This window comes from Tubulanus polymorphus, chromosome 5 (genome assembly GCF_964204645.1).
Source record: "Tubulanus polymorphus chromosome 5, tnTubPoly1.2, whole genome shotgun sequence".
Classification (NCBI taxonomy): domain Eukaryota; kingdom Metazoa; phylum Nemertea; class Palaeonemertea; order Tubulaniformes; family Tubulanidae; genus Tubulanus; species Tubulanus polymorphus.
In genome coordinates, this window is record NC_134029.1 from 21,101,401 (window position 1) to 21,124,823 (window position 23,423).

Genomic DNA, 23,423 nt, shown 5'->3' on the forward strand with positions numbered 1-23,423 from the left:
ATATTCTTTAAATGGTTGTTAAGATGGCTGGCTTAGCCAGAGATGGTCTACAAGAGGAATACAGAAGAATCTGCTTAATTCAGATTATCTGGGACCGACGAAATTCATCTAGTTTATGAGAAATCCGGATTAAATATCATTTTCTTGTTTCCAACTGAACTGAGTTCAACTGAATTGAAAGAGAGATTACAAAAAGAAAGACAATATTTATCAGAACTACTGTATGTATATTACAAATGTAAAACTTTTATAAAATGTTATTTACAAACTGGAAGATACAGGGTTAATGTCATTTACCAACAACTAGGGTAGACTCCGCTAAAGTAGGAGCTTTTCTGATACATAGATCCAATATTGGCCCCGAAATAATTGAACGCTCGTGTGAAAAGGTAGGATCCGACTTTAGCAGAGTCTAATAGTCTACATCATTACTACTGACGGATTATAAACTTCATTTTACGAGAAGAGGCAAAAGTATATGTATAACAAAGGACATGTATAAAATGATCTGTGCTCGGATCAGCGCCGCGCCAATTTCTATTCAGAAAACTTAATCAAAAATTCCCTTCGTTCGAACATAGAAAAACTATCATTAAAATATTTCGTCACGGTTTCATTTTAACAAGCGGTATATTCTTCGTTCCGAGACATTTATCGCACACCCATTCTGCGTATACCTCTTGTCTCAACATCTGATACGCCGGTTCGGTGAGTCCTGTGCAAATACGATGAAACCAGAAATTACAACCGCTTTCGCATAAAATCGCCTGATCGTTATCGTGAACTTCTTTATGACAGATTCCGCACGGGTGGATCGGTGGCGCGTTCGGGTTCGATGGATTGAAGATCATTGGTTGATTCGGCGGGTAGATTTTGCCAGTACCAGCACCACCAGGTGGCGGTAATGGAGCTTGCATCTGTTGAGATCGAGGTGGCGGATGGTTGTGCATCATTCGTTTAAAAAATCCAACAAAAAGATAAGTTCGTGCCTCGTCTGGCCCTAACCTTCCTTTATAAAGACTGGAGAAGAGCTAAAAAAGAAAGAAAATTCTCATCGTCTTCATCACTATCATTTGCCTATGCTATGGACTGCAATATGAAATATACTTTCATTAAATGACTTACTTTTAGTTTCTGAAAAGCAGTAATTATTCAGTATTTGTATTGTGTATATTATTATGGTATAACAAAGGTATAAATTTGGGCCTCAAATTTGTCAGAAAAAAATTCTCGACGACCTTGAGCTCGGTTACGACAACACTCGGAAATGAATTGAATTATCAAGGTCGTTGAGCCAAGCAGTGAGTTTTTTACATTTTATCACTTTTAGACGTGTTTATCGTCTTAAAAATTCTTGACACCATGTCACGATGTGTACAATATGTTTATACAGGATAGGACATTCAGAAAATTGACAAGGCGCGTTAAGATTCTCCCCAAACTGTTTCCAAATTCACCTCTGAAAATGATGCCGCCTGAGCCCTGAATACATAGCATAGTCTTGGTATATCCTAAAATATTGAAATTGCTCCAATCTCACTGGACTCATTGGAATGAGGAAGGCTCGAAAAACAATAAACTTTTTGAATTTTTGAATTATCTTAAGTAGTTTTCAAGATATCACACTTTCTAGTAGATTACTCAAGACTGGTCATATGGCCGCTAACTAGGCCTACGTACTAGGACTTGGGGCTATGATCGTCACCTGACCTACAGAAATGCACAGAGGCTTACCGTATTTACTTTTGTTCCATTTGGTACATTTCATTCATATTGATTAGTACACAGTTGGCATTCAATTTCAGAATGAAGAAAATGGACTGCGTCCGTTGGGCGTTTCATTACGGGAGCTGGTTCCCTACTCAGTCTGAATGGATACGTGCGACTCAATGTGTTCAACCTGAAGAAAAGACACGTATTGCCCGATTTGTCTATAAGAGGGATGCAAAAGCTGCAATATGTGGCCGACTACTTTTGAGAAAATGTGTCCAGGAAATGCTTCAGATACCATTCGAAGATATTGAAATTAGCAGAACAGAGAAAGGGAAACCTGTTTTAACAAATCAACTTCCCGAGAGTTTAGCGAACTTCAGTATGAACATTTCTCATCAGGGAGGATACGCCGTATTAGCTGCTGATAAGCATCGTCTTATCGGTACGGATGTGATGAAAGTTGAATGGGCCCGAGGTGAAAAGACTGTGCAAAGTTTCTTTCAAACAATGTCCCGCCAGTTCACAACGATGGAATGGTCATTTATTCGACAACCATCATCGGACTGGGAACAGCTCAGAAGATTTTATCGCCTATGGGTATGTGTTATTTCACCTGCATTCAATAAGGCTAAAATCGATACTTCCTTTCTCATTTCTGCTGAGATTAATTGATTAAACTATATATATTACTTTTCTTAAAATCATGATCACGCTTACCATGACAAACCTGGCAACTTTAGAAATGAACTGGAATACCAATTTTATTGCAGTTCACAAAGTGACCCTACTGATAAGGAAAAACAAGGTTTCATTTTTTAGCCTAATCAATTTCATAATCAATTATAGACGAATACAAAATTGCAAAAAAAATACATGGTACCTCACAGAATTAGTACAACAATACAATCTCCTGATGGCAGCATAGGTTAGATAGTTTGGTATAATGACCAAAAAAAAGGAAATTTTAGTTATTGAGATTGGTTAAAGTTTGCGACATGAAATGAGGGGAACCACTCGATGTTGTTTCATTTTTAATGCCATTAATACAATACCAACCAATTTTTTCATTACCAAAAGCGCACACTTTCAAAAATCAATTTTGGAATATGTTAGCCTAGATATTATGCAGAGGGTATGACGCAATTACTTGAACATGTGTGAATGAATGTCAATGCTTAGTGCTTAGTGCAAATCGATAGATCAACATATCATGAAAATAGGACAAAATGTATTCTGAAAATAGGGCAAGATGTGTTTACGTTACTTTAAGTAAACAACTGCGAATAATCAGGGCTCATATTATCTGAGAATATGCTGCGGGATTATTTACCCTGGCCGTCATTCAAGGAAGTATAGTCTCCCTTCGATGTGCATGGAATTTATGCACAGGTTTTGTGTTAAATGCAAAGTATAGAAAATAGAAATTAGAAAACTGTCATCATTTCGTCGTGCAAAATTTGATTATAACATGATCAACAGCATTCTCGTATTTAGTTGTTGGTAGTTATTAATTTCAATGATTAAAACCCACATTGACAATCAAACAGTTTATTCCGATGATCAGTCTACCACTCTTAGGTAATTTTGTAAAAAAAAAATGTGTAATTCCTCTTCTGAAAAGTAAATCGAAAGATATCAGTTGTAACCTAATTCTGTCACTGCATTTTGTGGAAATTTACCAGAGATTTCAATAACCTTTGGCTAGATTTTCAAATGGGTCACACTTTTGATAACTTTATGGGCAAAAACCGGGTTTCAAAATTTAGCAAAAAACCCAAGATTTTTACCTGCCCCATGAATTAATATCATACACAATAAGTCGATGGCTAATAAAAGTTCTGAAATTTTCATTAATCAACCTTAAATTTTACCTGGTCAAGATATCATAGTAGATTCAATGAATAGTTCTAAGAATTCTGAATGTGTAAAAGAATCTCTCAAACAACCTCATTTCTATATACTTCAGCTATAATAGACACATCAATATTAGTATTTCTAAAACCTTCTAAAATACAATCTCAATTCATTGGCCGCCCAAGTGTGTCATATTCGGCTCCCAGCTTCAAAAAGACAATAAGTTAATGATATCTAAATAATTCTACTTTCAGTGTTTGAAGGAAAGTTATGTGAAAGCTTTAGGAGTTGGAATCGGCTTTGAGCTTCAAAAAATCAATTTTCTGATTCGGACGAGTGAATTGAATACCGAATTTGTAGTACGTGATACTCAAGTTATGGTCAATGGGATCCTCGAAACTGACTGGATTTTTGAAGAAACGATGCTTGATGATTGCCACTGCGTTGCTGTAGCCATCAGAACCAGGAATAAAGAACAGGTAGGCCTAATCGTCCAAGGACAGGTTTAATAATTGATTTTGAGTTGATTATTCTGCTGCTCGTGTGGAAACCACAGGTATTATTGTGAACTCGAAATAGGGATCGTCTCAATTATTTGATTGGTAGATTTGACTTGACTTGATTTGAATGGTCGGTTGAATATTGATGTAATGTTTGTGTGAATCGAATTCCATAATAAATTTTTTCAGTTCATTTTATAGTCTATAAATATGATGTTTCCATATTAAACGTTATATATTCAAAGTTGATATTTGGATGACCTTGGTAATTCGGGTCACCTTGGTTACAAATGATATCACTTGAAAGAACAGCGCAGGCAGTGACATCGCGCTGAGCGTCCAAACTTAGATAGTCCAAAAATCTATCGAAACTTTAACATATCCGCATTAAATTGATACTAAAACATACACACGACCGGTATCTTTCATTTGGTACCAAAAACTTGTTAATTCAAAGCACACAAACCGCGCCAAACCGTGACAAAGTTTCGCCATTAACCTTGTACGGTATAGATAATATCAGCATTGAAAAATATGCTTATATAAGTGAAGATCAAAGGTTGAATGTGTCATTTCTGAATAAAATTTTTTCAATGTAAATATACGAAATAGTGAATTAACCCATAAAAAAGATCACAGTTCGAGTATTAGTATTGGCACTACTATCACTTTAATATCAGAATTTGAAAAAAAAGTGTTTTTATCTTTTCGGTTGGTTTTCTTTCATTCATATCATATCATTCATATAAGAAAATTCCAAAAAATGTTTACAAGAAATAATTTTCAGATAGTTCTGCTTTGCTCTGCAAGGATTTTTATCAAAACAGTCCTAAAAACAATATGTAAACTGAATCCATATCATACTTTTATAAGTCGAATAGCCTGCTTCCTGATTGCCTGTTGTCTTCTGATATAGTTTGAGATAAATCAATGTGTTCAGCTCTTTACAGCAAATCAGATTGTGTGGCATTTACTGTGTATATGGCAATACCGGTATACCACAGAATTATATGAACTATAAATGTGAGGTTATCAACAATACATGTTAATCTATCATCCCTTCTATAACTTTTTTTTTCTCATTCACCTATGTTCTCAGGAGAGAATATATTTTGTAAACTTTGATTTTTTAGTCCCATGAAATATGTAATCTTCAATTTTGGTGCCTGATACCTGTGGCATTTGAACCATAGCGACTGCAGCGGCGAAAGCCTTGGCAATGATTTACTGAATGACGTTTTTTTTTCTTTCTATAGGGCCTATTATGTTTTTTTATGAAATTGAAGTTAATTCACGGTTGCAATACTTAATAGAACCTTTCAAAAATCAGCAATTGGCAGCGGCAATCAAAAATTGCTTCCAACATGCCTGAATACAGCATAATCACGAGATTAACCAATCAAAGTTCAATGTTCAGCATTTACTACATTATATATACCATTGTAATGTAGATGGTCCTTATTCTCAAACCATGCTTGTCTTGGCCAATCATAATATTCTCTCAATTTCAGACTGATAATTTGGAAATAGACAAAACATCCAAATTCAAGCATTTGACGTTGCACGATCTAGTGTGGACTGTGGAACCTATATTCGAACCAGATTTAGAAAATTGGAAACTTTTCGACAGCAAAAATGAAAATCAATTTGTACAGCACAACAGCTGACAAATAAGGCTCTGGTAGTGAGATGTTGTTTTTTTTACATATATGTGTATATATATTGTATGCGGCAAGTAATTGCCTACTGAAAATAAATAATCATTATATATTCAACAAAAACTCTTCAGCTTTTTTCTGTCTGGCTGACTTGGGTATTTTCCTATAGAACAGTGCGCAACAGTAGGCCTACCTTGAGGGAGGAGAATTAGTTCACCCGTTGCTGTGGAAAGAATGTGGTTCAATATACTTACATATATATTTGTATGATAGACTAGCATGTGAAATAGTCTAACCTAAAATTTACCTGATATATTTGTTTTTTAGTTTAATTAGATACTTGTCTGGAATACAAATTACATGAAATTAGAATTTCCCAGGGTACAAAAATACCTGCTAAGAATTGAAGTTCCTTGTTCATGTTTGCAGCAGATTTAATGGCTTAATCATCATTGTGTTGCACCAGGATGAAGGCCAAGCACGCCTTCAATTCTTGGAGCTTCTTAATAAATCTGGATGTTTTACGGTACTAGAGTTTTGATTTCCTATTTTAAATGAATGATGTAACTAAATGGAATTTATCAAACAGCCAATTGGTAATCTGAATTGGTGGAAAACTGTGGCAACCAGCCCTTGAAAAAATAACAGAACTTCTCCCTAATTCCTCTAAGATAAAATTGGAATAGTATTAAACTTTGTGTTTATTGATTGAAAGACTAATTTTTTCAAATGGAACGCACCTGCGGAAAATATTCAACAGTAAAAAATACTCGATTCCGCCGGTATTTCATTATTATCTCAGGATGCCTGAAATGATTCTCCCTGTTTTTCAAATTTTCCACTTGTCTTTAAAAATATTTCAAGAAGTTCGCGCATTGATTTTAGAAGTAAACAACTTTATTTTGACCCGTTCTGCGAATTTATCAGAATTTATCTGTTTGATGATAAGCTGAAGTTAATTCTAGTTCAGTCCACCGAACTAATCTGGTCATTTTCTTTGATAACTTCGACAGATCACACACGTGTTATTGAATATATTGCGCTTGAATATTCGCAGGGGTTAGACTACTAGGCTTACAGAGAGAAAGGTGAGGCTTTTCATTGCTCGATTAGCTCAGTGTGTTATTAATTTTCTAGTACTGGGTGCAAGTAAAACTCGTTGATTTGAATTTCAAATTTAAGAAATTATATGAAATCTCGATGCCTTAAAATAATTTTAAACTTCAGACACTTATTTTAGAGGTAGAATAACGATTTTGATATATTGCGTCGTTGTGAATGGGTTAATGAGATAGCGACATTCTTTACGAGAAGGATGCGATCTGGGTTATGACGTCACTCGTTTGTTCAACCTCTTTCTGACGTTGGTCCAGATCCGCATAAAACGATGAATACATCTCAACCGAAACGTTACTCAAACTTTATTCGATTTTTCGGCAAACAAGAACGCATTCAAACTATTCAGGAACGAAAAACAAATTGAGACGGAATAAATAGTTTCTAATAACGTAATTCGAATGAGTAATTCGATAGAATTTGCCGAATTCTACGAAGCGCGTTTCGTATGGCATGTTTGCTTGCTCATGAATAAGTAAATACGTTGCGGTGCCCACGTGGTCCTTCCCCGCGGTAGCGCCAGTAATTTTCCATAGAACGGCCGTCATCGAGTCATTAGTTCACAGTTAGCGCTTATGAAAAGACGTGATATAAATTATTTCCTCTCCAAAAGTCGTCGAAAATCCTTTACGAAAAATGGATAAGAAACAAAAGTCAAAGAGATTATATCCCGGCCTGTCCCTAGATTTGGGAATGGACGAGGTGAGTTTGATATTATGAGTTATTTTGGAGTGAAATAAAGTTGAAAAGATGTGAAATAATGGTAATTTTTAAGATAAAAAGGACGGCGGATGAAAATGTTAAAATGGCGCCTTCTGTGTGTGATTCATTGTTAGACTATAAAGAGTTCGTAAAGCTTTCTTTCATGAGTAGAAACTGGCAAAAGGCATGCGAAAAGTTTCTGCTGCCTTTTGGAGAAATGTGAAGCTTACTAATACTAATGCATTCCAGCTGAAGAAGAAAGGGAGTGAGGGCAGGCTGAAAATACCAAAAGTGTAAAAACCTGACAAACAGAATTATTGGTGCCCTGCCAGTTTATTTTATTCAGATAATTTTAAGTTTCTGAAATGTTTATTTTGGGCAAAAATGCGAATCTGTGGTGCCACTTAAAATGTGTTGTTATTGTGGCTAAACTAGGAGTGCCACATGGCAATTGATAATAAATCATCATGAAAATCAGCGATAAACTTTTTCGACTTTGCTTTTAGGGCCTAGAGGTTATTTATTACCGAAATGATAAGCCTACTACTATTTTTCCTGTACGAATTTGCTACACATATATTCATGATTGATATGAGATATGAGTGTATTTTTCCATTCACTAGAAATCGATGCAGCATATATCATCATGACTCATTCATTCACAAATGCAAATATATCCCAGACAAAAGCGAATCAATTACTAATGTATGGACGCCTTAAGGACTATTTGGAATCTGAACCACTCTGGTGAGGGTGGATCAAAATTATTAGGTCATTGTTCGGGCTTTGTTTTCGGGCCATGGATTGAGCTTTTTCTTCTGAATGAAATGATATTTTGTTTGATGTAAATTGGGTTGTCTAAAAGTCAGGCTTTCATTGTCTCTTTAAGAATGGGTTGGATATATACACCGAATACAGTGTGGTCACCTTTTGACCATTGTCATTTCCTTGTACATTGAGTCACTTCTAGCGCTTTGTCATTTCTGTAGTAGTCACGAGTTGAACTAGTCTATGTGGTTGAACTGTTGAAAGTTTAGACTGCTCATGACATATGACATGAAAATTAACTAATATTGGCAAGTTCTATTCTAAACGCTGATACTGATATCATAACTACCCTGCATTGTCTGGCGGAATTTCGTAACATGTTAATTGGTGTCATTATCTATTTTCTAAATGTGCTGTGATTAATTGATGCTGGCAACAAAATCAAGTAGTCGGTTACACAATAATGTCATTACCGAAATGTGACATAAACTTTCGTCGGCGTTCTTTAGTTGTTGAATAAATGAAATTTTTGCGTTAAAACTTTTTTTCTGCGGACCAGCATTTTCAACTTATGATTCTCTATTTTTCAGGATCCTAATGATACGAGCATTTTATCGAGTCAAGTTGTGCTAATGGATAACAGCCAGAAGAAACCGGTAGGTTCATCAGTCAGATATAGAAGAACTATGCTATTATTTATTTATATTGTTGAGAATTTATTGTCAGCGCAGCTGTGTTATTTGTGGGCGAGCTTGTAAAGTAGCTTGAAACAGGCTCATTAAATTATTGTTAGCTAGTACTAAAATATAAAATGTTGTGGCATTACTAAGCGGGAGGAGGTTATTTCATTATTAATAACCGTGGTCGTTGCGCTACTCGGTGCTTTAAAAATGCGCAATACCTCCATTCACGCATAAAATTCATCGGGGTTAGCAACATTGCACGCATGGAATCCTTGTCAGTCAGGTGTGTAACGCGATGTGGTTTTTACGCGATGAATTATTTCAGAAATCGCCGTCGAAATTGATCCCTCAAAGATGGCACCGTCCGAGCTTCACGGGGTCTTCGCACAACGACGACAGTTCGACGAACAGCGGCAGCAGCAGCGACGTGTCCGACGAGAATCCGGAGCGAGCGGGCTGGAGCGGCAAATTGGAGTTTCTGTTGTCGTGTATTAGTTACGCGGTCGGATTGGGAAACATCTGGCGATTTCCGTATCTATGCTACAAGAACGGAGGAGGTATTTTTACGAGGCTCCGACATATCTCGTCTTTATTTAACGGGGAAGAACTCGCCCGCCGTTGCATAGTTTTAAAAACTAACCGTATGAATTGTTCGCGTTTCAGGTGCATTCCTCTTTCCGTACTTGATATTCTTGTTCTTGTGCGGTATGCCTCTGTTCTGTCTGGAGGTTAGCTACGGTCAATTCGCAAGTTTGAGTCCGATTTCCTCGTGGAAGTTCAGTCCATTGTTCAAAGGTAAATTACTGTTCACTAAAAAATAACAGCAGTGATAAAAGTAACTTGTTATTGAAGGAGTTTCCAAAGTATTTAAAAATATTTTATTTTTAAAATTAAATTCACGAAGACCCTTTTAAAAATGATGACTCTTCACAACAATTTCAAAAATGGTACTTTTGACTTTCGGTATCCCAAATAATTTTTTAGGACAATTATACGTTATGCCAATATTAATATCTTAGGACTTTTATTTTGTGGATTACCGTTGGACGAAGGCTGCAGTAAGAAATGTCACTTTTGCCTTGAGGAAGTCCCTTAACTCCAAAAAAAAAAATGCCTGAAAGTGGTGATTTTTACCCGAGCCTTATTTCTATGAACTATGCGTGAAATTATCATAGATTATACGACATAAATGATTTAATGAGTGAATTGAAATGTGTTGATTGTAATATAAATGTTATTGAGATTAATCTCAGGTTTATTATATTTCACACAGGTGTTGGTTATGGTATGGTGATTATATCCGGTATCGTGTGTATTTACTACAACGTGATCATAACGTGGACGTTGTACTACTTGTACTCGTCGATGACGTCGGTTCTGCCGTGGAGCACGTGCGACAATCCGTGGAACACCGACCGCTGCGCGTTGCGTAAAGCGCCGCCGGCCGTTAACGGCACGAACGCGACGTCGTTCTTCAACGAAACGTCGGGAAATTACGAGTATTCGACGGTGGTCGGCAATCTGACGGGCGCGTTGGCGAACGCAACCAACGCGACGATGCACCTGAAACGAACGAGTCCGAGTGAAGAATTTTGGGAGTAAGTCGAATAGAATTTCTTTTTTAAATGCGATTGTCATCAGTTTACTCCATGAGAATGAATTCCCAATATAGTAGCCTTTCTCGCCAAAACCATAGTATGGTGGCTAACCACTGAAGGTCATCAGTCACCGGTCTGGGGTCCTCACAAAAGATATATTGAAAAATTTGCGATCTATCTCTGACATTAACCTACAACGAGTTTCACTACATAAGATAGAACATTGTTGTGAAGGGCGAAATCCGAATTTTTAACGGGGGTGGCTGATTTGTGTAGGATATCGCACTTCACCACTAAATAAGGTAACTGAATATGTTTGATGATATTTGTTTTCAGGCGCCATGTTCTTCAGATCACCGAGGGCATTGATGATATGGGTAACCTGAGATGGCAGTTATTGATTTGTCTTGCCTTAGCCTGGGTTGCTGTCTTCTTATGTCTGTTCAAAGGTGTAAAGTCGTCTGGTAAAGTAAGTATTGTAATTATTACTTGGCGCAATCGTATCAAATTGCCGATGGGTGGAGTTGATATTCCGTTGTTCCTTCTATTCTTAGGTTGTGTATGTGACTGCTACGTTTCCGTATCTGGTATTGACGATTCTATTGGTTCGCGGGGTTACTCTGCCGGGCGCAATTGACGGTATTAAATTTTATTTGATACCCGATTTTGAAAAACTGAAAAACTTCGAGGTAGGATCACCAGTCTTTTTCGCGGGGATATCGGAAATGAACGTTGGGTTTGCTGCCAGGGCGCCGTCAAACAAAACGAACGTCGACGCGATCACGGCGGATCTATTGTCGTCTGCTATTGTCGTTTGAACGTTTTATTTGAACGAATCCGATCGGTATTGTCTGGTGACGATATACACGCCTACGAGTTCGCGTAGTGAATCGAGCAGGTTTTTGTAGTCGCGATTGAAGTCTCGCTGACTAATCGCTGCTTTTCGGTCGGTCGTTTCGCGTTAGATAAGATCCGCTGTGTCGTGTCGAAAAAACATGTTTTCTTTGACGGTCGTCGTAAAAGATCTACCCTGCTTGCATGTTACCCATGTATATCGGGATTCTGTCCGTGATGCAATTTAGTTACTTACCCTTCGGTAACTTGTGCCCGATTTGAATTTATTTCAAAAAAAGAAATCCAACGGAATAACGAAGATTAAGAATTGACCATATAACTGTTAAAAAAGATTTGAAAAGAAAAATTGAAGGGGTGTAATTGCGATGTGGTCGGGTTTGAGTATTGTGTTGGCTGGGAGGGTCTCGTAACTGCATACAGATAGCGGAACGTTGTATGTATATATATTGCATGGTTTGCAGCGGGCATGGTTGATATTTTCGAGCAGCAGGGGGTCGTAAGTTAAAGATTAGCCGACATCCGGCGGATATTATTAACATTGCCTTATACAAAAAATCTTCCGTCTCATTTTAATTAGAAGCAAAAATTTGGTCAAATTGAAATTTTGAACGAAAAAGAAGAAAGAAAAAAAAAAGCTGAATCTTTAATCGATCTAGGAAAAATACTCGGTGGACGGGTCCGGGGTTTTTCGCGTTAAATTTCTATTCTAATGACTACATTATTTATGAAATTGTGCGCTCATGTAAATTCTATTGATTCGCAAAGCCTCGTTTCCCCAAAGCTGAGTATTTTTTCGAAGAATAAAAACGACAATCACAAATTCTAAAAAAAAAGGCCATCGATTATTTGATAATAATTAGAATGAGAACTGTAATGAGAACCTGTTTGATTTTTGAACCTCTTCGCGGATTGCTGATTAGATTGATTGATTGATAAATCCACGCACTACGTCGATTTTCGTTACGTTCCCGCACATTTTCCATCATCCAAATTTCATCTTTACACATTCGACATTCTGATCTGTCAAAATTCGATCAACGAAATTTTCCAAATCAACGAGAAAAAAATTTCTATTATATTTCGACCGAACTATTAATTTCTGGCTTTTTGACGAGTTAGTGTTTAGGCTTGGTTGATTATTATTTGATACTAGAGTAGTATTATTTTAGTTTCTGAATCGTAACTATTTCTAAGGCATTGGAGAGGTTCTAGTTTCTGCAGCAAAAAACAATGTTTTTATGTATCTAATAAGTGTACAAAGTTTCCTTTTCAGTGAATAGTTATTGAGGTATGTTAACAAAAAATTTTCATGTCCAGATTTTGATTCCGGGTTTTAAACGGGATGTAGGCGCCGGGCGGGTTAGGCGGGTACCGGGGGGGGGGGTAAGACGTAATGGGAAGAAATGTTTCAATTATTTGCGAAGAAATTTTGGAATTGGTTAAATGGGAAGTTGGCTTCGGAAATTGTGCACCTGACTTCGCGCAGTTCAGATGGTTGTAATACCTGATTGACGAGCAGTGTTTGAAACGCTCAGGAACTGTTCGAAGAGGGAGGAATGGATCGAGGGATATCAGAAATAAGGACCCCTATTCCTATTTTAGGGAAAGGGTCGTGGAAGGCCCGGCCGAAGCATCACGTATTTAGTGGGGGATGGGGACTTATTCTTAATATGCAAGTCTAAGTTCGTTACAAGTGTATAATTAAAACATTTTTACCCTTCCACTGGATAAAATTGCTTTAGAAAGTTTTCTCATGATTAATTTCATATTTCGAAAAGCCTTCAGCTGAATATAAATGACATGTGAGGTCATCTGCGCACTCGATCGCAGAGTCTCGCGGAATGGCCGGAAAGGGTAAAGCATTAACGATCTATCCTCACCTTAAAAAAAGACCATCTCCTCCGCACTCGATCGAAGAGTCGTAAGGAATGGCTGTATTCTCGATTTCCGTATTTAAGGGTAAATCAAAATTATTAAAACGATTTTAATTCGACAGATCACATCTCAAAACCGATTGTTCCTACCGAATCTAACCGCGATGCTACGTTATAGAAATGTTATTTCTTTTAATTTGGCATGTTTCATCATCTATAACGCTATGTGATGTTTATCTATGTTTTATTACAGGTACAAAAAAAAATTCTCTTTGTTTTTTTACGAAGCACAATCAGTCCAATTTCAGAGAGGTGACGACCTAGTCGGTCTGGTTTCGGGGGTTTCTATTGCGTGCTATTATTGCGAACAGGTTCGCGGGGGTTCAAACCCTGGTATGGTAGCCTGATGATATTTAGTTTGAGGAACGTAGAATGCCATTTGCGGCCACGATCGGTTGTCAATTCGTAAAAATTTATCCATTTCATTTATTCAATTCTGACGGTCAGATTGGGTGGAAGTTAGGAGAATTAGGTCTGTAGAGAAATACTTTCGGTCTATTCTTTTGAAACGCAATATACTGGTGAAAGATTGGATCAGATTTTCTCGGGAGAAAAACGAATATAATTTTGTAAAACTGAATTCCATTTTTATTGTCATTTATTTCGCGTGAATTTAAGTACCGTAGTTAAATATCTAATTTTGCCAATGCCAGTATTTCACGATTTGGTTTTGTTGAAAGTATTAGCGTCATTACTTCGAAATAGATTCCTTCCCATTATTACGAAAACGATATGATACGTGGAAAATTTTCTATCTAGATGATGTTTTTAGTGTGTGACATTATAAATTCAGTCTCTTGTGTCTTTGCCGGCGGCAGCGGCAGCAGCAGCAGCAGCGGATATGTCTGCTGCTATTATTGGCTGCTGCGTGTGACCTTGGAGAGAGTGAGCACGTGTACACGGCATGGCATGATTCATATTCATTATACAGCCAGTGACGAGTAGCAGCTCTCAAGCTCCACTAGCGCCACACGGCTGCTGGCTCTCGGGTCTGGTTTGGTCGATGAACTGCAGTTAAAAATGGAGTCATTCTCTTCGGCACACCCACCCATTATCGATAATGGACAATGGTCCTTTGATCAATTATCTCCTTTTGATAATGAACACATGTGACCCGTTCTGTGGTAAATTTAGTAGCTCACTCTCGATAGTTCAGGGGATTAAATAAAATCTCAGGGCAGGTCAAGTTGACAGATTATCTGGGTCGTGTTTGGTTAATAAAAATATTTGCGGTAGTAATAAACATTTAGAAAAACATTTCTCAGAAATACTTGATAAAGACCAGTTATCAGCGGATCCGAGATGCCTGGCCTTGACTTTGTCCTTGGTTATCGGGAGTACTACTATTTAGACAAAGAGACTGAATATGTGCAAATTCTTTAAAACTTTTTCGCCAGTTCACTTCGGTGTATCAGATAGAGAACCTTTTAAATGACAAATATATTAACGTCACTTCTCCGGTTTTTGAGTGCGGGGTCACCATAAATCTGTCGCCTGAATTGAACTCGGCCAAAAGTTGAATGATTTTGATTGTTCCGATTGCATCTGTTGATTAATTCTAAAATGGACTGCTTGTGCTTCCTCTTCTCTGACAGGTGGGAAACCAATGTTTACAGAACCCACCACCAGGAAATCATGGCGGTTCAACCCAGCCACCTCGCAGGTTTCACACGATGTAACTTTAGCGTGTAACATGTATGACGTCAACCGGTTTTACAAAACAAAACATCTTAGTTAACGGCTTTTGGTAGCATCCTTTTTACGTCACGGCTGGTTAACAATATTGAGAAAGAAAAATAGTCTGCTGTTTGGTCCAAAAGAAATGTCCAATTTTGAGTAATCATGCGTATTTGTAATAATGCTGTACAGTGAGTTAAATAAGAATTGATGGTAAATGCTGTAATGACATCTATGCAGCTTCACAGAGTCACGTAAATCATAGCTTAACTCGTTAACAGAGCACGGAATATTTAGTATTCACTGGCATTAATTTGCCGGAGTTTTGAAGTGAACTAATTATTACAAAATCGTCTGACTAGACACAATATTCAAATGAATTCATCATCGCTAATCATCGTTAGAGTGTGTTTAACTATATAATCAAAGCGCTCATTGTGCCGAAAAAAAATCAAATCGAAAAATCAGTTCATCCATCCAATTTCTAATCAAATTTAATCGGGGTGCTACCAAATTGCGGTCGATCATGTGTCATTTCATTTTCATCCATTCATCGCATTCTGTCGAGCCAGTTCGTTACCGTCTTTTACTAATATTGGAAGAGTTTTTGGATAACATTGCTATGTATGAGTTTGATACATGATTTGTGTTGATCCTTCGTGATAATGAATTCGACTTGAGAACGCCGGCAGGCGTTAATGATTCATTCAGCGCGAACTTTGTTTCACCTTTTGCAACTATAGTTGATGACAAATGGATCAAATAGATCGACGCGCTGTTCTAGTATCCGATTGATCTATCGACCTCTGTTAAAAGTTTACGAAAATTACTTCCTGGTGTATTTATATATTTCGATCGTTTACAGAAGATATAAGGAAGGAAAAAAAAGGCGATAGAAACGCTGGCTCGGCAAGAATGTCAAACATCATCGATTAGGTTCATAAAACTATTTCTTGTCCCGGATGTTAGGTGTGTGCTTGCGTTGAGAGTACGTTCAACCGGGTACATATTATACGCACACGTCGTCGTCATCGTCGTCATCGTTTCACTCCTAATTTCCGCCGAGACATATTTTCATTTATACGCATAAAACTACTTCTTAATCGGCTTCGGCTAACACTTTACTCAATCGCATATCATCTCGAGCATTTACAGTAGTTTACTAGTTACCCAGTGCGCGTGTGCGTGCGTGCGTGCGTGTGCCGGTTCGGACAAGAAATAGTGTATATGAATGTAAAACTACCTTCATCCCAGTAATATCAATCATGTTATATAATTTTGATCTTTATGCTTATCCTATGATAGGCCTATTTTTATTATTATAACCTTCATGTCGTCGGAGGAGAGGTCAGGTGCTGTCGGAAAATAAATATAAGAATTTCATTATACAATTAAGAAATAATTTTAGATGACAATCAATTCATTTTGTGTGTATCTATCACCGAGTTAAGCTGTTGAAGATAAATGCAATAGAATCGCTAGTTCGAGCTGAACGCGTGCGTTAGTGACTAGACTTTATTGCTTAAACTTTCTTTTCCGCTGAAATAGGAGATTAACCTGTATTTCGGCATTGTTGATTATTCGCGAAGGAACTAAAGCTTTGTCTTATCTCGTAAATGTTTATCAATAGTAGCTAAAAATGTTTTAGACGAACGACAGTTTTGGCACCGATGATCTCTTCTCTGATATCTCATCACAGCAGATGGTGCCTATTCATGTACCGCGTTCAAAGAGGGCTTCCAGGGTACGGGGTCGTTGGTACTAATTTGTTCGTACGAGAAAGTGAGGGAAAAAATTGTATACATAATAGAATGAGCTCGTTGTTTATTATGCGATTTTGTCGGAAGGGTCATTTTACGGTCTTGAAAATCTGCCAAAATTGTGGTTGAAGAAATTTTCTGCGTTCGTATGAAAATTTATATAACTGCCCTGGTAATGAAACCGATCTGCTGTGATAATTGAAATGAATTTCGATCGTGTATTTATTGCAGCTGAAAGCATTTGTGCGATAGTATTTTTAATGCGATGATTGTCCTCTCTCTTCAGGTATGGGGAGATGCTGCTATGCAGATCTTCTATTCAATTGGCGCCGGCTGGGGTGCGTTGATTACGATGGCAAGCTACAACAAATTCCACCACGATTGCCACAGGTAATTTGACGACTGAATAGCCGTCATTGTCACTTAGGTTGCCGCCCTTTGATTATAATAATATAATTGACTCTGATTATGATTGTGATAAATGATACGTCTGCTATGGTTTTGTAAATTGCAGCGCCAAATATTGTATTTAATTTGACAGATTTGTTTCGGCGCTATGTCAGTAGGTAAATGATTGATCGTATTGCGACTGTTTGTATTGTAGAGATGCGATTATCGTGCCGTTGTTGAACAGTGGAACCAGCGTGTTTGCGGGCTTTGTTATCTTCTCCATTATCGGATTCATGGCCCACGAGACCGGGTCGTCGATCGATGATGTCGTAAGACAAGGTGCGTCGCTTGCGCCCACACCGTACGCGGTAGTTCGTTAATATATCAATTAGAAGAACGAATGTAGATTAAATTGTCACGTAATGATTTCGTTTCAGGTCCAGGATTGATCTTTGTAGTCTACCCGGAAGCCGTGGCTAAACTGCCGATTTCGCCGTTGTGGGCGGTTCTGTTTTTCTTGATGGTATTTTCTGTTGGTTTGGGAAGTCAGGTAAGATGGTCGGGTTCGAAACCTTGCAGTATGGTTGATAATGTTTGATCAGGGTGGTCACTTAACTGGAAATCAGGGAATTTTCTTTTCTTCAAAAAAAAAAAGCAAGCTAGAAATCAGGAAAAAGTATAGATTTGTTAAGCTCACTAGAGAGCATTTAAATTCAAAAACGGTTTCCATCTATTTCTTGCATATTTGACTGTTAATTTATTGGATTCTTAGCAGATCAAGTTGGTGAAAACAACTAAAATGTAGTTGCCACCCTGATGATAGATGTTTGACAAATCAAAATTTGACACTTAATAGTCACATTCAAAACCGTAAATAATAATGTTTAAATGCAATTTTGTGAATATTTATATTTAACAGTTTGGTATGTTCGAAACGATGACCAGCGCGTTCATCGACGAATTCCCCGAACAACTGAGAGGCAAGAAAACGATGATCGTAGCGATCGTTTGTGCAGTCGAGTTCTGTTTGGGTATCCCGTGTATAATGCAGGTGCGTGGTTGTTGTAGTTATCTTTTTTTTTCAGGCTCTTTGCGGGCTAAAAATTCTTACCGCCGGAAAGTAAACCGATACACGCGTACACAACGCGGTTATAATATTAGCATATACAAAAGGTGCTAAGGGAAGATTTAAGTTTTGACTGCCATCGTTTGCGGTCCCCCGCCTGGAATTTGGCCTTGCGCCATTTGGCTACGATTCAAGGTTGAATAAATGTTTTTTCGTTCCGGTTATTTTCAGGGTGGAATTTACGTGCTGCAGGTCATGGACTGGTACAGTTCGACATTTACTTTGATGATCATCTCTTTCATCGAGTGTATAATCATCTGTTGGGTTTACGGTGAGTACAGTTGCACCTGGTTGTTTAAATGTCAAGTGTTTTGCTCGAACTGCAACTGAACTTATTTAACTGGGGCATGTGCCAATAAGTTATTCTAGTAATCTCTTTATCTGTGATTTTGAAGCCAGATCAGATTAATAGATCTCGTGAATAGAATAATCTAATCATCGAACCCTGTCCTGTAACGTGATTTGGTTAAAAAAAATTTCAACAACTTTTGTAAATTTTCTTACAAGAATAATTGATTTATTTGCACAGGAATTAACCGATTCTTCGGAGATATCGAGTTGATGTTGGGGCGCCGACCTTTCTTCTGGTGGAAGATAGTCTGGTGTTATATAACTCCTCTCATAATCGTGGTAGGTATTAATTATGTATGCGGCAGCAGTTGCCGTCTGTTCTGTTCTGCTGGTGCACGCGCGCTCTCGTGCGGAAATTTTGACATATGCTGTCTAGTTGTTATTGTTATGCGAACTGCTCTAATTGTCAATGTTTGTTGATGAACGAGTGTTTGGTTTCCTACATGGAACCTTCAGTTGCTTTATACATGAATAAACACTAGATGTTTGCCTGTAAATATACGGCCCGTTCTAGTTACATGAATAATATCAACTCTTATCAAAAAGTCAAGCTGATAAACTTTTCGCAGATAGATTTATGATTCTATTTTGAATGATGTGAATGAATATTAATGAGGTGTTAATGCGAGTTTTGATTCGATTATTTTCCAGTTCGTATTCTTCACGAGTATCATTCAACACAAACCGGTAACTTACGGCGAAGATTACACGTACCCGGGATGGGCCGTCGGCGTCGGATGGTGTTTCGCCAGCTTGTCGATTATTCCTATCCCGCTCGTCGCTGTCGTGCAACTCGTCATCAACGGAAAAGGAACATTGCTCAAAGTAAGAATCGGATCGATCAATCGTGTTCGTGACGTGCTTATAAGAATTCGATAGGAATTTGAAATTTTGCACAATCTTGGGGATCCTCCCAATTTCTTTTCGCCCACTAAGGATTGGATGAAACTGAACTTAAATACTTACATTTATCGTAGGGAGTTGATTTAAGGGGTGTGATCAGAAGCAGGGCGTCAATGGACGCACACATTACGCTGGCACATGGACACCCTCGTATTTTCCTTGTTCTGATTTTGATTCTTACCTGTATTGGGAAACTCGGGGCAGCAGAAAAAATCTAGAACAAGAAATCGGGGAATTTTCTCAGGAAAATAAACCTGGAAAGTTGAGAGAATTTGCGCATAAATTGAAGAATTTTAAACATGAAAATTTCTCCATTCACTTGCCAATTGAGGGGGAATATTGTGTTGTAACATGGAAAAGTAAGGGAAAATTATGAGGATTTTTGATATGGGAAAGAGGATACTCTTGTATTGAGTATATTGATTAATGTAAAATATAAATGTTTCATTTGCAGCGTATTAAGATGACGTTGAAACCAGCCGCTGACTGGGGTCCCGCGTCTGAGCAGTATCGCGAAATCTACCAATCGAGTCTATCCACGAAAGAGAAGCAACTGATGATGAATAATTCGGATTCGACACTCGACCGTTCGGCGCAGGATCTTCTCGACAAGGACCAGAAAGAAGCGACGACTATGGATCAGAGCATCGTATGAATACATCGGCGTATATACGACTAAAAAAAAAACAATCCAGCGGTACAAATGGTCACCGAGCACCACGCGTACGGCTTCATTTCGTTCCGCGACAAGGATGGATCTCTTTTTAACGGGGCGACATCGACGTACTGAACTATTCTCGCCGGAGTAGTATGCGGTTTAGAGCGATTGGTTTGATCTTTGTTAATCATCATCATCAGAAGAAGAAGAAGAAAAACTAAAACGAAAAAAAAAAACAAAGTGTCTACTGCTTAGTAATAACACGGTATACGTCCATTTATGTATACACATCAATCCGGAAACAGATGGACGACGTTGTCCACGCTTACCCGACCCTGAGCATATCGATTACGTGATAACGTTTCACCATCTGTCTCGTTGAGAAGTCTCTCTATAACCAGTATATTCGATATATACGTATATATATATGTATACTGACGACAGTTTAATCAATGCAACTTCATATACACCCGATCAATAATTCTATTCACACGTGTTATTTTTACAAACGATAAACGGTTCATTCAGCCTACGTCGTATTACTTCTGTACGTTTCGGTCATCGGAGGAAAAAAAATTGAATCCCGAAATTTCGTGAACATCGAACGCTGACGACAGCTCAACCAGTCGCTTCTAATGAACACAGAGAAGAAATTGATCTGGCATATATAGTATTTTATATATATGAATATATATATATTCGTGATAATGTTTAGTAGTATTGAGTGACGGAAGTTATTTTTCGTTTCGTTGGATTTTTATTACTCGACGCTGTGTATATAAGTATATAGTCCCATTTGTGTATATGTGTGCGTATATATATATATATATAAATATAATCAACCGTTGTATTGTATGCTGAGTTGTTAACGACAGGGTTCCTCGAAGGTTCTATTATACGGGGTTCCTCGGAGGTTCTATCGCTTTGAATTCGAAATTAACTCGGTTTCGAGGATCGCTTTCGGAAAAGTCAAATTTGTGAAAGTCTTGAAGAACCCTGTCGCGATAGTTCGTTGGCGAATACGATTTGGCTGGTTAATTTTGAGGAGGTAGAATTAAACTGCCCGCTGAAAAAAAATGATGGCGAACGATTTCGATCGACAAAATTTTTATTTTCATTTTTTTAAAACCAGTTCGCCGATGAAATTTTGATTTGATATTATTAACGGAAGTGGTTTCGGATATTTCTTTCGTAAAATTTCTCCACGTCTCTCGTTCGAAGAGGTGATTTTTTTATTGTGCCAAAATCTGGATCTGGCTGGTTTCATTTGTTCAGAAAAAAAAAACTGTAAAATACCTTTCGTATTACTGCCTCGTCTATAGAATGTTCCATGTATGAAAAATAAGCTGTGTGGGTGCAATTTGATGTAATTTTCTAAGTTAAAATGCTCACTCATATCTACCCTGCTGATAAGTTCAGATGTATAGGGGCATATTGTCGTATATGCCGAGGTGAACAGTAATGATCTTGTGACAATTTTGTGCAATGCTTCCTCGTTACGATGCCAGCGAATACTGTTGGCACAGCTAACTTAAAAATAAATGAATTCCAATTTTGAAGAAAAAAAAAATGTCGAGAACGGAGGTATTTTTTCACCTTCGAAATTTTTGGGCCCATCTATTCGAATAATGCTTCTAATTTTGATTAGATAGTTACGATTTGAACTCAGATGTTGATTTTTCATCGCTTGACGGTATATTTATATATATATTTCTATTGTATTGAAAATTGATGATTGCGTTCTTTGTTTTAGCGTGGAGTTTATGACAGTTTGCAGACGGCGCCGCGAGGCGGTTTGCTGCGGACTTCATATTCGTTAATGCGTAAACAAAAGGCATGCAAATTCTATATGAATCCTATGGATTGTCCTGTGTACAAAATAAACTTCATTCTTATTAGCTACTATATCCATGATATGAATGGATTTTGTGATTTTTCAGTCTTGATTTACAGGTAACTATTATTGTTTTTTTAGGGTATGTAAAATATGCGCATTTGCTACGATGTATTATACATATTATTATTTAATACTAGCTTAAGATGATGTAGTGAGGTTTTGTAGTTAAATTGCTGTCTCACTAGAAAGGCTTCGAATGGTGCCATGCAATTAAACAGCAGACACTAAGTGGATGTAAGGATTGATTTGTAGAATTGATTTTTGACTTGAAATTTAATTTCGGAACTCGTTTTTAGAACCACTTAACTTCGCTAAGGATTGCTATAAGAAAGTCATTTTGTGTCTGCTGTATTGCTGGGCTACAGGTTAATAACGAACAATCAATTTATGGAAACTTGTACAATCAAAATTTGATTTTTTTTAAAATTTTGCTGATTGCTGATGCTTTTTTAAGCACCTAGAGAAATGTGTCGTTAAAAAATAGAAATACCCTGCATGATTTGTGGGTTATCTTTTCTTACTAAAAAGTGAGAAATGCATTTATACGGGAGGGAAAGATGATAACAGTTCAAAAACATAGTTTTATCCATCAGTATTCAAGAAAATAAAGTAAATAAGAAAAGATGCAGTGGCAGTGTTTAAAATCAAGATAAATTAGCTTTAAGTCCTGCGTCTTGACAAATTACTACATGTGCGTTGTACTACTTAATGCGTGATGAAGATTGATGTGAAAATTTGACCAATTAGTTTCGATTTCGCTAACAAAATAATCGATAATATCCACGAAATCTAAACCTCCCTCGAATTAGGAAGTCTTTAAACAACTTGGATTTGGTTTTACCAATATTTCGACCTGAATAATTCAAATAATCGTTTCATCGGTCTCATTCATAGTTAGATAAAAAAAAGCTTTATGCTATTTCATAGCTTTGTCGAATCGAATCGAATTGATAGTCTATCGGTAGTCAATGTTGTATACATACCTTTTAAAAGTATTTGAAATTTAGTTCTTTACCTGTAATGATTTTGTATAGAAACTGTTCACATGCTTTTTGTAACATTGTTGATCTGTGTGAAGAAATAAAATACACACTTACGAAAAATGTTTTGTGTTTCGTATTTTCGGCATACGTTAGCACGCCCTGATCATGTGGTGTGAAGCATTATTGAAACTTGTGAAACTCGGAAGAGAAAAGAATCAAGTAGCATCTCATTTCTTCAGACATTTTTATCTACTGGATTAAGTGTGGATAATGATGAGGTATTGTAGTTAAATGGTT

General features: G+C 37.3%; 3 protein-coding genes across 6 annotated transcripts; 2 read left to right on the plus strand and 1 right to left on the minus strand.

Annotated features, from left to right (window-relative positions):
- Positions 1-206: 206 nt before the first annotated feature.
- On the minus strand, positions 207-1,230 carry LOC141905658 (protein pygopus-like). The gene is made up of 2 exons (XM_074794624.1): positions 1,126-1,230; positions 207-1,031 (listed from the first exon to the last, which is right to left on the minus strand). The coding sequence occupies exon 2, from the start codon at positions 951-953 to the stop codon at positions 606-608; it is 348 nt and encodes a 115-aa protein (XP_074650725.1). The 5' UTR covers positions 954-1,031; positions 1,126-1,230; the 3' UTR covers positions 207-605.
- Positions 1,231-1,266: 36 nt separating this feature from the next.
- LOC141905657 (L-aminoadipate-semialdehyde dehydrogenase-phosphopantetheinyl transferase-like) lies at positions 1,267-5,794 on the plus strand. 3 transcript variants are annotated; one of them, XM_074794623.1, is made up of 4 exons: positions 1,267-1,301; positions 1,806-2,310; positions 3,822-4,046; positions 5,579-5,794. In XM_074794623.1, the coding sequence occupies exons 2-4, from the start codon at positions 1,807-1,809 to the stop codon at positions 5,732-5,734; spliced, it is 885 nt and encodes a 294-aa protein (XP_074650724.1). In that variant the 5' UTR covers positions 1,267-1,301; position 1,806; the 3' UTR covers positions 5,735-5,794. The 3 variants fall into 3 exon arrangements, with proteins under 3 accessions (XP_074650724.1, XP_074650722.1, XP_074650723.1); XM_074794621.1 differs by lacking the exon at positions 1,267-1,301 and adding an exon at positions 1,315-1,419; XM_074794622.1 differs by lacking the exon at positions 1,267-1,301 and adding an exon at positions 1,447-1,504.
- A 934-nt stretch (positions 5,795-6,728) lies between these two features.
- Positions 6,729-23,228, plus strand: LOC141905384 (sodium- and chloride-dependent glycine transporter 1-like). Of its 2 annotated transcripts, none has more exons than XM_074794229.1 (15): positions 6,729-6,813; positions 8,902-8,967; positions 9,320-9,551; positions 9,658-9,789; positions 10,268-10,592; positions 10,929-11,061; positions 11,147-11,281; positions 17,105-17,208; positions 17,423-17,547; positions 17,646-17,758; positions 18,128-18,259; positions 18,506-18,605; positions 18,864-18,964; positions 19,337-19,510; positions 20,043-23,228. In XM_074794229.1, exons 2-15 carry the CDS (start codon positions 8,944-8,946, stop codon positions 20,241-20,243), a joined length of 2,031 nt encoding a protein of 676 aa, XP_074650330.1. In that variant the 5' UTR covers positions 6,729-6,813; positions 8,902-8,943; the 3' UTR covers positions 20,244-23,228. The 2 variants fall into 2 exon arrangements, with proteins under 2 accessions (XP_074650330.1, XP_074650329.1); XM_074794228.1 differs by lacking the exon at positions 6,729-6,813 and adding an exon at positions 7,393-7,543.
- Positions 23,229-23,423: the final 195 nt, after the last annotated feature.